General features: G+C 40.5%; 1 protein-coding gene across 1 annotated transcript in view; it reads left to right on the plus strand.

Annotated features, from left to right (window-relative positions):
- LOC138598761 (cell migration-inducing and hyaluronan-binding protein-like) overlaps positions 1-13,282 on the plus strand; it is a 126,637-nt gene that overhangs the window by 82,891 nt on the left and 30,464 nt on the right. The window contains exons 16-20 of the mRNA XM_069670649.1: positions 4,212-4,297; positions 8,822-8,953; positions 9,281-9,316; positions 11,389-11,544; positions 12,755-12,935. Of these exons, the coding sequence (XP_069526750.1) occupies positions 4,212-4,297; positions 8,822-8,953; positions 9,281-9,316; positions 11,389-11,544; positions 12,755-12,935 (591 nt within the window). The remainder of the gene's footprint in view (positions 1-4,211; positions 4,298-8,821; positions 8,954-9,280; positions 9,317-11,388; positions 11,545-12,754; positions 12,936-13,282) is intronic.

A 13,282-nucleotide genomic window follows, 5' to 3' on the forward strand; every position in this document is an offset into this window, starting at 1 on the left:
CTCTGCTAATCGACAGATCGGCTGCAGGAGCAGGATTTGTCAACAGAGCTATCAATCATTCTTTTTACAGCGTCAAATAACTAATTAAAAATAAACTTGTCAGAAAAATGAACACTTGGACGTAAATCAGTATGATAAGAACTAACTATAATGACAGAAACCATGTTTGAGAAAAATGTATTTGGCGTATATATTGATTTTAGAGTTTGACCATAGGCTGTATAAATAATGGACGTAGTCTCAGTGACGTCACCCATTGTAGCTAGCAGTTATTAGCCATAGACTGTATAAATAATGAATGAGCTAGTTTAACTTTGCCAGGAGGCGATTCTGTTTGTCCCTGTGACTGACTGCAAGTGTTTAGTCATCAGAGTAAAGAAGTAGCGGAGAGAGAGCGGCGAGCCAACACGGAACAGGAAATGTAAAATAACCGGTCTTCTTATCACTACGGTTCGCTGTAATCTCTCCGGGGAATAGCCAACAACTCCTGACTCCTATATACTGGCTCGACGATTAAATAAATGTTTGATAAACAATGAACAGGCAAACAAGCAGCTAAAACGATCACAGTATACCTGCTACTTCGTGCTAAAAATATTTAAATACAATAGTACTAGCATTTAACTCACCGAAAAGCTGGAGCTCAGACTTCTTGCACGGCCATAAAGTTCCATAAATCCCACAGGGAGACAGATTTTTGAAGTTAAGCTCAGTGTCTGTGTGTCTGTGTTGACGACTAGCAGACAGCCAGCAGGATCCACCTGTCAATCAAGTGTGCCGGCCCCTATAATTTAAGGCTTAATATAATTAAAACGAGTGTGTTATAAAAATAAAATTCACCCCCCTACAGTTATCTTGAACAATAAAATTAGCTATTTATAACAAAACCAGGCTATAAACATATTTATTTCTGCTGTAAAAATTGGCATTTTCCCACCTGCTGTAATGTTATTTCTGGTTTTCTGGAGCCAGCCTCAAGTGGCCACTCGAGGAACTGCAGTTTTTTTTGCACTTCCGCATTGGCTTCATTTTTCAACACCGCTTGAGTTTGACTCATGTCCCATCTAATAACATAGAAGAGTTGGGCTTTATGATATACTGTAGCCAGTCAGCAGGGGGCGCTCGAAATGTTTGGCTTTACTTTTAGGGAGCTGTCATGTCGTCCATCTTTTTATACAGTCTATGGTTGTGACCTGCTGAGAAAGAAAGAGAAGAAGAGCTACAGGTGAATAGTGAGGATAACAACATGAAGGCCAGACAGCAGAAAAAATGGAATGTCAGTGAGAAGGAGGACAGGAGTGTGTTTGGAGGCGCCTGCGGCAGCAAGCACAGCTCTGCTCCAGCAGAGAGAGATCAATGAGGCGGTGATGGAGGGGAAGTGTTATTATTGTATCTCTTTATTTCTCTGCCCCCAAAAGGGATCAACTTTCTTTTCTATTTCATTGTACCCCTCCATTGGTCAGTTTTAATTTGGATCATCCTAATGGGAGCATAACTCATGTCAGGCTGCCACCCCAGGAGACTTATGAGAAGAGGTTGTGTGAGGCCTGCTGCTTAGCTTTTAGAGCAGTGACACCATGATGGTGCTGGTGCTGGTGCTGGTTGGAGATGATTATACATCACTATATGATGTTAGGACAAGAAGACCCATACACAGTGTTCCAGCCTGGGTATGGGGTTTAAATTAGATTTTGAGATAATATTGATTCTGAACCTGTTACCCCTAAATGGATTGTCATCCTGAATCAACATTCTGTTAAACAACCTTTTGTATGGACTTTCTATGGAAATAAATGTATGCTGGCAATATAAAAAAAAACTTCAGTTTATCACTCAAGAAAATCCTAATTCTCTTTAGATGCAACGTATCGCTTACTTTCACCAAATGAGACTCAGTTATTGTTTAAAAGCAGTCAATTTACTAAATGCCTCCTCTTTTGAGTCCACCTCCATTATTATTCCTAATTTTTTTTATTGTTTTCTGAGCTGTTGTAACAAGTGAATTTCCCCCAATGGCCGATCAATAAAGCTCATCTCATCTCATTTAATCTTATTTCATCTTATTTTATCTTAAAGACTTTCTAATTTGGCAAATGACAAGTATGTTAGTTCAAGTGGCTTTTTTAAACTGAAATTTGTCATAGAAAGCAATATTTCTAATATGGTCTCGTGTGGAGGTGTCGCTGGTACCGCTGAACCTTCTTAAATCCATGTTCAACTCTCCAGTTTTTTGTAACCTTTAGTTTCTTTAAGGTCTTTGATGTCAAGCTTGCACCATGACAATATGGCTGCCTCCAAATGACTTTCGTCAACCCAGTCAATCTAATAACACCCACATGTACATTGAGCCAAGTGGAAAGTGTTCTTGCTCACCATGAAACAGCAGAGGGCTGATTAACAAAAACCACTGTTCTGGCTACATGAAATGTATATATGATTTTTTTTATCATATTATTTCAGCATGCTTTGCACTCCTCATCATTGCACTATTGTCTCACGTTTCTTGTACATATTAGTTTATTAAAGTACATATATTAAAGTGCTGGTAAACAGAGAGTGAAGTAAAACCAGAGTCAAATTCCTTGTATGTGTACATACCTGGCCAATAAAGCTGATTCTGATTCTGATACATACTTGATATGCCTTTTTGTTTGAAATGACGACTTGAGGATTAGGACAGACCAGATAAGTTGGCAAAGTCATCTTATGGTAAACCTAAATGCATCAGAGAGCTTGGTAGATTCAAAAACAACTGATATAGGACTCAGTATATCATCAAGGACTACTGAAGGACCAGCTCCCTTATCAGTCCCGAGCAGGCCCTTTTCTACTGGCTTCAACTGCAGAGTCCTGCTCTTATTTCTACTGGCTTCAACTGGAGAGTCCTGCTCTTATTTCTACTGGCTTCAACTGGAGAGTCCTGCTCTTAATAGAGCTAATTCTCAATGTCAGCTAACATCCTAGCCATAAGAGCTTGATACATGTATGATATGGCAGGGCTGTGTTGCTGTCAGCTTGTTGGAAGTCTGTCTGTCCTCTCACACAAAAGCTTGGTGGTTTTTATGTGAGCTCTTCATGGCATTATAAAAAATCAAATGTTGCGGCATCAGCTCCCCAGCAAGTTAAGCTTGATAAATAGCTTCATTAAATCCTCCACAAACCCTGTCAGGGCCAAGACCTGGACAATCGAAATAAGAATGACGATATAAATAAGAGCAGCTCCAGATGATTGAATCTGAATGCCATGCTGCTGCTTACTTACCTAATGTAAACTGTTCAGTCTGTGCCGCAAAACAAAAGTTTAAGTCCATTGTTGATGAATCCGATTTATTAGCTGAACAAACCTATGAATATGCTACACAACTATAATCATGCACTCTATTCCCATAAGGAAGGGAACACTAAGACTTAGATAATGGCTTAAGTGCAATTAAAAGCAGCTTAAGTTGGAAACAAGTCTGACTTGTAAAAATCCGCCACTGAGTGTCTTTCATAGGGACAACCAACACATGCTCATTTCCAACTCACCAAATATGGCAGCTTGGTCGGCAACCCCTCGCTTCAAAATATGAAAATCCCTGTTGCCTTTAATTTTGCACGTGTAGGACTCTGCAGTCAATTTAGCAATCATAATATAAAACATGTGGTTAGACTTTAAAAATAAAGCGTGTTGAAAACATTTTATGAGTGTTTAATGAGCAAAAGATAACCAATCCATCCATCCATCCATTATTTTCCGCTTATCAGGGGCACAAGGTGCTCCTGGTGTCCCTCTCCCCAGCAACGTTTTCCAGTTCCTCCTGGGGGATTCCGAGGCATTCCCAAGCCAGACGGCATATACTGTATAATCCCTCCAGCAAGCTCTGGGTCTGCCCCCAGGGTCTCCTCCCAGTTGGACGTGCCCGGAAAACTGCCAAATGGAGGCGCATCCTAACCAGATGCCCAAACCACCTCATCTGGCTCCTTTTGATGCAAAGGAGCAGCGGCTCTACTCAGAGCCCTCCAGCTTTGGAGCTGTTTAGTAAAAGGCATCTCTGCCACATAAAAACAATAACCTACAGTAAATTATACTAGAGGGGTACCTACAGCATCATATTTGTGAACATTTGGCCACTGACTATATTTTTGTATTTCTAATATTGCTTTATTCTTCATCATTTATGTTCAGTATCCTATACTGCTTGACATGTACTTTTTTTTTTCCATGCCAGGCTGGTATGATCCTTGATAATGGAGTAAAGACGACACAGGCAAATGACAAGGACAAGAGACCTTTCCTGTCTTTGATTGGAGCCAGGTGAGTAAATCTTCCCACTACACACCCAGTATAATTTAGTTCAAGTTTTATATTTGACAAATGTTGGTATTTGGTGAAGTATACAACAACAGCAGGTCACTATAAATATAACTTGTGCCACAGTCTTAGTTAAGACCGTTAAAGTGGAGTCCCAGGCTGAATCTTGTTGTGCAAACTAATAGACTTAAAAGCAGTCAAGGACAGTCCACAAGGGGCCTTAAGCAGACTTACCAAGGCCTCCAGTCAGCTTGGGGTACACACGTCAATGGATTTTACTGATTTAGATGCTAACAATCCATTGTAATACAGACATGCCATTGCAGTTATTCTAATTGATGGCTAAAAAACAAAAATATCTGTATAAATGTCTAAAACAACTTTATCAATGACACAACTTCAATCATGTACATCAGTGTGGTGATGCAGAAATATGCGGAAGTCAGGGCTATAGAGGTAATCAAAATGTATTGTAGTATTGCAGTCTTAAGGAAGTCCGCAAGGACTCCATCAGCAAGTCAGGAGGGTGGACATTTGGATTCAGCCAGGTTAAGACTATCCCTGCCTTCACATACTCCTAGGCCAAAATAGACAGAACTAAACAGCAACATAGACACCGACTATTTGTTGGTAAGATGGCGCCGTTGTGTGTGGCTGGCCGTCTGCCTCTGTTACCTCTGCTGTGTATTGTCCTGTTCTTATCGCTTTGCTTTCATAAAGTGTCATCACTGCTGGTGTACGATCGCCTGATCCTTTAAAAATCTGCGATTCTGTGGACAAACTACCGATCCAGGACTTTAATGGACAGCCTAAGCCACCGCCGTCTGTACTGGCGTCTATACCCCCTTACCTATGGTGTCCACCTGCTGGGTCACTACGCAGCACCCGCCGCAGAAGACGAGGAAAGAGAGGGGGAGCAAGATGCCGGCTGAGAACTCACCTGGCTTCGTCCTCCACGTACAACCCTCGTCGTCCGTCGTTTGATCTCTCCAGGGAGTGCGCCGGCTATGACATGCGAGGCTCCACAGATTACTCTTACTGGTGGCTGCTGCCAGCTGTTCCGGAGGCCGGGTACCAACCTCCTTGTCGCCGGCGCGTGAGGATCTGCAGAGGGGGCTGCGTACTGGAGAATCTCCGCCCAGTTAATCGGGCCTCCCAACAGACTGATCGGTGTTTGGTTCGCATGGCTCTGATCAACACCAGGTCCGTTGTAAATAAGACTTTCATTCTAAATGACTTTTTTACTTCGCATTCTTTGGATTTTCTCCTTTTGACTGAAACCTGGCTGAAGCCACATGAAAACAGCGCCTTCTCGCAGCTCCTCCCCCCCAGCTGTTCCTTCTTCAGCTCCCCGGGAGTTTCGGGGCGGGGGGGGGCTTGCTGCTGTGTTCAATGACAGTTTTAAATGTTGGCTTCTTCCCACAGATACATACTCCTCTTTTGAACTACAACTATTTGTGGTGGAGTTCGCAAGTCCCGTGTTGTGTGCTGTAGTCTACCGCCCTCCGAAATATAATAAGGACTTTATTCATGAGTTTTCTGAGTTTTTGGCAGACATTCTCCCAAAATATGATAAGCTCCTGATTTGTGGTGATTTTAATGTTCATGTTTGTTGTCCATCTGATCAATTCGCCACTGACTTCAAAAGTCTGTTGGCAACTTTTAATTGAATTAAATCAGTGGATAAACCAACACACCATCTTGATGGTCTGATCTGGATGGTTTGGTTTCCCCTCTCTGTCCTGATCATTTTCTCTCCTCCCTCCAAGCTGGGATTCTGGACTCTATTGCCCCTCTTAGGCAAAAATCTGCCAAGCCGAGAACGGATCCCTGGTTGAATGACACCACCCGCGTCATCAGGCAACGTTGCAGGCAGGCTGAACGCAGATGGAAGAAGGACAAACTACATGTGTCTCTGGAAATGTTAAGGAACTCCCTTGCTGATTATCAGAGGGCTGGATGAGAAGCAAAAACTCAGTACCTCCCTTATATTATTTCTAGCAGCAGTCACTGTCCCAGGGTGTTATTTAATACAATTAATGCTGTTGTCAACCCATACACTTCTGCTGTGACTGATGTCTCAACCGTCACTTGTGAGAATTTTGTTCGTTATTTTGTTGACAAAGTGGATTCTGTCAGACAAGACACCAGTAAGAGTTTTAATATGAGTTTTAATAAAGATTTGCTTGTTGCCCCAACTCATTCTGCTGTGTTTGAACAGTTTGAGTTGGTTTCTCTCTCGGCGACGTAGTGAAATTTTTAAAACCTACAAATTGCCCATTGGATATTGTCCCTGCCAAAGTGCTGAAATTGGTTTTTGATACTGTGGGGCCTAGTCTTCTGGTTCTTATTAACACCTGCCTTCGATTAGGAGCCGTCCCAGCTGTCTTTAAACATGCCGTGGTCAGGCCCCTTCTTAAGAAGCCTAATCTTGATCCCTCAGTGTTATCAAATTTTAGACCTGTTTCTCATCTGCCCTTTCTTTCTAAGACAGTGCACAAAGTTCTTTGTTTGCCTGTATTGCTGATATTAAGCAGTGGTTGGCCCAAAATTTTCTTCATTTAAACGATGATAAGACGGAATGTATTATGTTTGGGGATACTGTGACAGCTGGCTTTGGCACCTTGTTTTCAAAGCTCAGTCCAACCGTCAGAATTCTGGGAGTGGTTTTCGACAGACAACTGAAGCTTAACAAACAAATCGACAATGTTGTCAGGACTAGTTTTTTCCAGCTACGTCTCCTAGCCAAAGTTAAAATGTTTTTAAGCCGTCACAACCTTGAGAAAGCCATCCATGCTCTAATCAGTTCAAGATTAGATTACTGCAATGCACTTTATGTTGGCATCTCCCAGTCTTCTCTTCGTTTGTTTTTAAAGCTCTTAATGGCCTTGCCCCATCTTATTTATCTGAGCTTTTAACCGTTCGTGAGCCTGGTAGAGCATTGAGGTCGTCTAACCAACTTCTGTTGGAAGTGCCCAGGTCAAAATACAAACACTGGGGTGACCAAGCCTTTTCTGTTGCTGCTCCCAGGCTCTGGAATAAGCTCCCCGCTGAAATGCGTCTTATTTCTGACCTGGTCCTCTTCAAATCTAGACTGAAAACCTATTAATTTAGGATGGCTTTTAATACCCAGTAGTGTGGTGACACTTTTACTGTACTTTACTGTTGTAATTTTTATTTTATTTTATTTTATTTTATTGCTTTTATTGTTTTTATTGTGTTTTTTATTGTTTTTATCTATTCCTTTTTATTTACTATCTATTGTAAAGCACTTTGGTCCACCGAAAGGGTTGTTGTAAAGGGCTGTATAAATAAAGAACATTAACATTTACATTTACATTTACTCAACAAAGAATAAAGCACCACCAACAGATTGACTTCAACTTAAATGTGTTATTATTTCAAAAGGAGAAATAAAGAAAAAAGATCTTTTGCATTTTCAGTACAATGTAGTTCATTTCAAACATAAAGCAGCATTGCAATGTGAAAAAGAGTTATGAAAGGAAAAAAACAAAACAGGTAAAGCTCACGCATCTGTCAACATCAAGAGTCCAGTCAGTCCAGTCTGGATTTTACGTCCAGTCGCCAGTCAGTCTCCATCACAGCAGCCGCTGTATTTTTACAATCCAGGATTTAAACTTCACCGTCTTTAGATCCCAAGGACAATTAAACAAAGGCTTAAAATGGAAAAACCAACAAGCGCTGCACAGCTCCAGTAAGACTCGACGTAAGCCGCCATCTTGGCCCACAGTGAAAGAATGAATAGCCAATTACGGGTGGAAGTGTGTCAGTGACATGCACGGGTGTATCGATGTGATACATCGTGATTCAACACTTTAACTAATAAAACAACTCTTAGGTGTTTAAGTCTGATATTGCCTCCAGAAATCTTAAGTGGCTGCAGCCTTCGTTTACATGGACATTTCATGTTTGTCATTCCTCAGACTTGATCTGTCTTTGGTGCTTTTAATGTTTTTGCTCCTTTATCTTGGTCTGAGCTGCAGAGTCACCTTAAGGGCAATTTATTAGCTTGGAAGACTTTAAAAACAGAATTAAGGATTATTGGATGAGACTCCCTTGACTCCCTTGTAAAATAGACCTTGTATCTCAGTGGGATTATTACCAGTAAAATAAAGGTTTGTTTGCAATATTGTTTGCAATATGAGGGCCACATAACATCTATTTATTTACATTTAGCAGTAAGTATGTGAGCCTCAATGACCACAATAGCTGTCACAACATTACGCATTGCCAGCCACAGCTCAACAAATGGCAACAATGCGACAAAAAAGGAGTGGTCAATAGCAAGATGGCATGGTTCAAAATGTGTTGCCACTTATTACAGGCAGTAACTTGATCAAGGCTGAAACCAAATACTTCTTTCTAGAGACGTACATATCAGGAAAATGTTGCAGAATTAGAATAAAAACAGTGTTCTCTCTGGAACTAAAATAATTAAATGCTTACATAGTGTTTCTCCTCTTTGTGTATGTTTCATGTGCTGGGGGTGATTGCTGTATGGATTAGGTATGGCCCCCACCAGGATGCTGACCCCTTCAAACCTAGAGTCCCTGCTCTAATCCATCACTTTGTAGCCTTTAAGAACCAGGACCACGGAGCCTGGCTTAGAGGAGGGGATGTTTGGCTGGATAACTGCAAGTTAGTATTGCACACATGCATGGATCCAAAACCGAGCAATTCTTTGACCAAGTGAAGAGACGACAAAAACTGTTTATCTGAGTGAAGTGTGTCAACTTTCAGTGCTGCATGTTTGATGACAGTGGGCAAGGCAAGGCACGTTTATTTACAGAGCACCATTCATATATAAAGCAATTCAAAGTGTTTTACACAGTTAAGAAAAATATTAAGAAAATTAAAAGAAATGTGAGGATGTAAGTGAGAAATGTATCACTGTTAATTAACTATGTATGTGCCTCAGACTGAGTGTTCATCAACTGCTGTGCTCATTGTCTCTTTCTTGCTTAGATTTGCTGATAATGGCATTGGCCTCACTCTTGCGAGGTAAGAGGGGGGACAACAGGGTGGCCGGGTGTGTGTTATATTGGTTTGATGTGTGTGTATATGTGTGCGTGTGTGTAGTCTGGTTGATTCTCTCAATAAAAGTATTTTGTATGAATAGATGGGTGGGAGAAAAAAATAATAAATAAATGTAAGAAAGAAATATGAATAGTATATAAATTAAAACAAGTATAGCAATGACGTTTATAAAGTCAGAGGACGTGATGCCCTGTCCACTGGTGGCTAACCCAGAATCGGGCCTCATCAAGGAGCTTCAGGGCAGATCAGTCGGGTCAGTCGCACAGGCTCAACCAAGCTATTTTCCCCTATTTATTATAAATCAATCATAAAATAATATTCTTGTATTATTATTTTAATTATTAATCTTTATTTGATTTAATGTTATGCCTTTCCAAATTATATTTAATTATTATTTCATTTTAGATGTTGATAATTTGCTCTCAGTTTGGGTCACCCCTAGACCTCTATAGGAGGGAACTGGCCCATTGCCAGCCTGGTCATTTAAAGAACAGTTGCAAGTCCCTTAGGAGGAGGCCTGTTTTAACTTGGATTCTGGATTGACAGGGCAGGTCACATCCCTGACTGTTATCGTATTAGTAATAAATTGGAGGAGGCGGGATTAATGTAGACATAACTAGGAGTAGGGAAGAGAAGAAAGAAATAGAACATAATAACAATAATAAAAATAATAGAAATAATAATAAAATAAATAAGTCAAACAAATGTACACGGCAACTGTCCACTAATTACTGGCCTTGGCTCTAGACTCTATCATCAACACATGTTACTGGAAACATAAAAAATCTAGTGTTGAAGCCATTTTTGCTGTGTGTTGTGCAAGGAGTGTGTGTGTGTGTGTGTGTGTGTGTGTGTGTGTGTGTGTGTGTGTGTGTGTGTGTGTATGTGAGTGGGGTAGGTTGTGTGAATGATGTCATCTCACTTGTGCACCTGAGGGCACAGGCAGGTAATCAATCACTTGACCTAGATATGGGAGTCACGGGTGATCAGCTGGGGGAATTAGGTGAGAGGAAGCCACACAGTTTCTCAACCATGTGTGTAGGTCTGTGTGTTTTGAATCGTGTCTTTTAAATTAGTGCACTCGAACCTTTGTAGGTGTTTTTTGATCTTTATGAAAATAAATAAAATGTTGAATGTTATGTCATGGCAGACCTCGTTTTTGGATACACCACTCATTGGAAATGACTAATGGCCATTACACCTTCACATTATCAATAAAACATTATTAACATTACGTTTTATCATCAAAACTGAAGAGGCCTGGCCCCAAACTTCAGATTCTACCATCTTGCAAACCATCTGTAGTAAATGATAAGATGAAAGCAAACAAACAATCAGTCACACGGCCCATGGATGGTCATCGAACAATATGAATGTCAGAAGCTATCTGTTTTACATCTACCATTTATTTTACAGTCAGTTTAAAAAATAACATAATTGCCTCAAACATTCATAGCAGTGACTCTGACTGCTTGGTGGAAACTTGGAAACAAATGATCAGCCATTGACACCAAACAAATTCACTCCAACATGAAAAAATCCAGACTTTTAAATGTAAGAAATAAACCAAGAAAACTAATTGATGCCATATGACGTCCTGAAGGAAACAACTGAAATACTGTCTAAAGAAAAAAATCAGCCTACAGAAACAGACTGACACTACTTAAATGATTGGCCACCTTAAACAATTTAATTTTAGATTCTATTAAAAACTGACGACAACCATCCCGACCCACAGCTGGGAAAAAGACCAAGCTGTTACCACCTTAAGCTTAACTCTCAGATGTACGTCGCTTTGGAGAAAAGCGCTAAATGAAATTGTAACATTGTAACATTGTGGAAGCAAATCAGACATAACACTTTTGTGTCCTCAAATTGTAAAATACAACTCATTCAGTCTTATATCCACTTCAATCAGTTTAGCAGATCTTGTTCCAATACCAGAATATCTACCGTTACCAGTTCTACTTTCATTTTAATTATTGCAACTCCTGCTGGCATTTTAAGACTGTAACTCTCCCTGTCTGTGTGTGCAGTGGAGGGACGTTTCCAGATGATGACGGCTCTCGCCAGCAGGTGATAAACTCGTTGTTCGTTGGTGAAAGTGAAAATCGTGGGATGCCCCTCCCTGACAACCGCATCTGGGGCCCTGGGGGTTCTGACCTCACTGGCAGAACCTTGCCCCGTGGCATGTAAGTGGCAATTTAGCCTATTTCCACTCAATATTTTGGTTTTAGAACGTACAAGCTGAACTCTCATCCACCATGTTTGTTCATTTTATTAAGATGTTATATTTTCAGCTTGTTGCCAAAGCAGCTGAAACAATCAAAAAATGTACTGGAAATTGAAAGGTACCTTGGTCACTTTACCTTTGTTATAAAAGCATTTCAATACAGTATGTGTAGTAATTCCTAACTGCACATTGTTTGTGATAACTTGCCTAACTCAAGTAGTATCCTTGTATTGGACAGGTATTTCATCCTGGTAATGTTGCCCACTTAAACATCACATCCTATTTCAGAGTTTCATAATCATGTTTACCTTTGACGTGTGTGACCTCCAGGCATTAAAATGAAGGAAATAGCTGAAAATAGCTGGATGGAAAATAGCTTTACTGTGAGCAGCTTTGTGCCGGGTGTTAGATAGGGCCCAAGATCAGCCATTTCAGTCACGAGAAAAACCTTATAATGCCTAGAGCTGCAAGGGGTTTCAAGCCTCAGTTGGTCTACAAGCTTGCCCTTCTAGGATGATGTCAGCATTCGGGGTCTGTACAGAGGACTGTATATCCAAGATATTCTGTTTGCCTTTTCCTCCAAGGGTCTGTGTATTTGATTTCACTGTGCTCCCTTGGCACATACTGTGCAAATGTGCTGGCTCCTCTGAAGGTTGAGACTTCTCAGCATAATTATTGGCTGTCAGATTTCTATATGAGCTTGTCTGGTTTCGTGGTAGATTTTCCTTCCTTCCTATCAATTTAACTCAACAGATTTAAAAATGTACACATTAACTTTGTCATAGGATATATTTGTCATACTATTGTGGATAGCTGTAACAATGAGTGTGATAATGAGATGTTATAAAATTAAACAAAGTCTTTAATCCTTCAAACACAGCATTCAGTCAGTGATGGAAGTACAGGGCTTATATCCAGGATCAGGGCTGAGTTTAACCAGGTATGTAATAATACGATAAGGGATTCATGCTCCTGGTGTTGAAGGATGAGGTAAATGATGCCAATTTACAATGTATGTCCATCCACTGGCCCAACCTCCAGGTAGACTGCACATATCAACATTTCCAATGTTTTGCTTGGCAAGTAAACATGGATTAAAATCGCTAAGAGGGCAGCATGTGTGTGTACGGTGTGTGTGTGTGTGTGTGTCTGTGTGTGTTTCCCTGCAGTGATTTTCCTATCAGGGGAATGCAAATCTACGACGGACCTATCAACATGCAGAACTGTACATTTAGGAAATACACAGCACTGGATGGACGACACACCAGTGCCTTTGGCTTCAGGCTCAACAATTCCTGGCAGAGCTGTCCAAACAATAACGTCACCAATATCACTTTTGACCGTGTACCTGTGAGTCAGAGTCTGTTTAGCGTGTTTTCTGAATCCATAGTAAAAGGGTTAAATCTGAAAAACATCATTACCTTTAAAACATTTCTCAACATCTATGTTTTAAATCCAGACTGTTCCATTGGGGCACTATTTTTGAAATAGATTCCACTATTAAGTCAGCGTCTTTTTGAATGAGACAGGACCAATGTGCACAGTTTGTGTATATACGTATATGAGAAATAAAGAGTAAAAGTTAGAAAAAGTAATTACAATCACTTCTTTAAAAGGATTTATTTACAAATCGTCAACAGTGAGTAAAGGGTGACAAAAGGGGACCGACCAGTGCAGTCAGGGAGGATTACTAACAT

Source organism: Semicossyphus pulcher, unplaced genomic scaffold, assembly GCF_022749685.1.
Source record: "Semicossyphus pulcher isolate SPU_LCO1_2020_fin unplaced genomic scaffold, fSemPul1.0.p SCAF_1, whole genome shotgun sequence".
Lineage (NCBI taxonomy): Eukaryota > Metazoa > Chordata > Actinopteri > Labriformes > Labridae > Semicossyphus > Semicossyphus pulcher.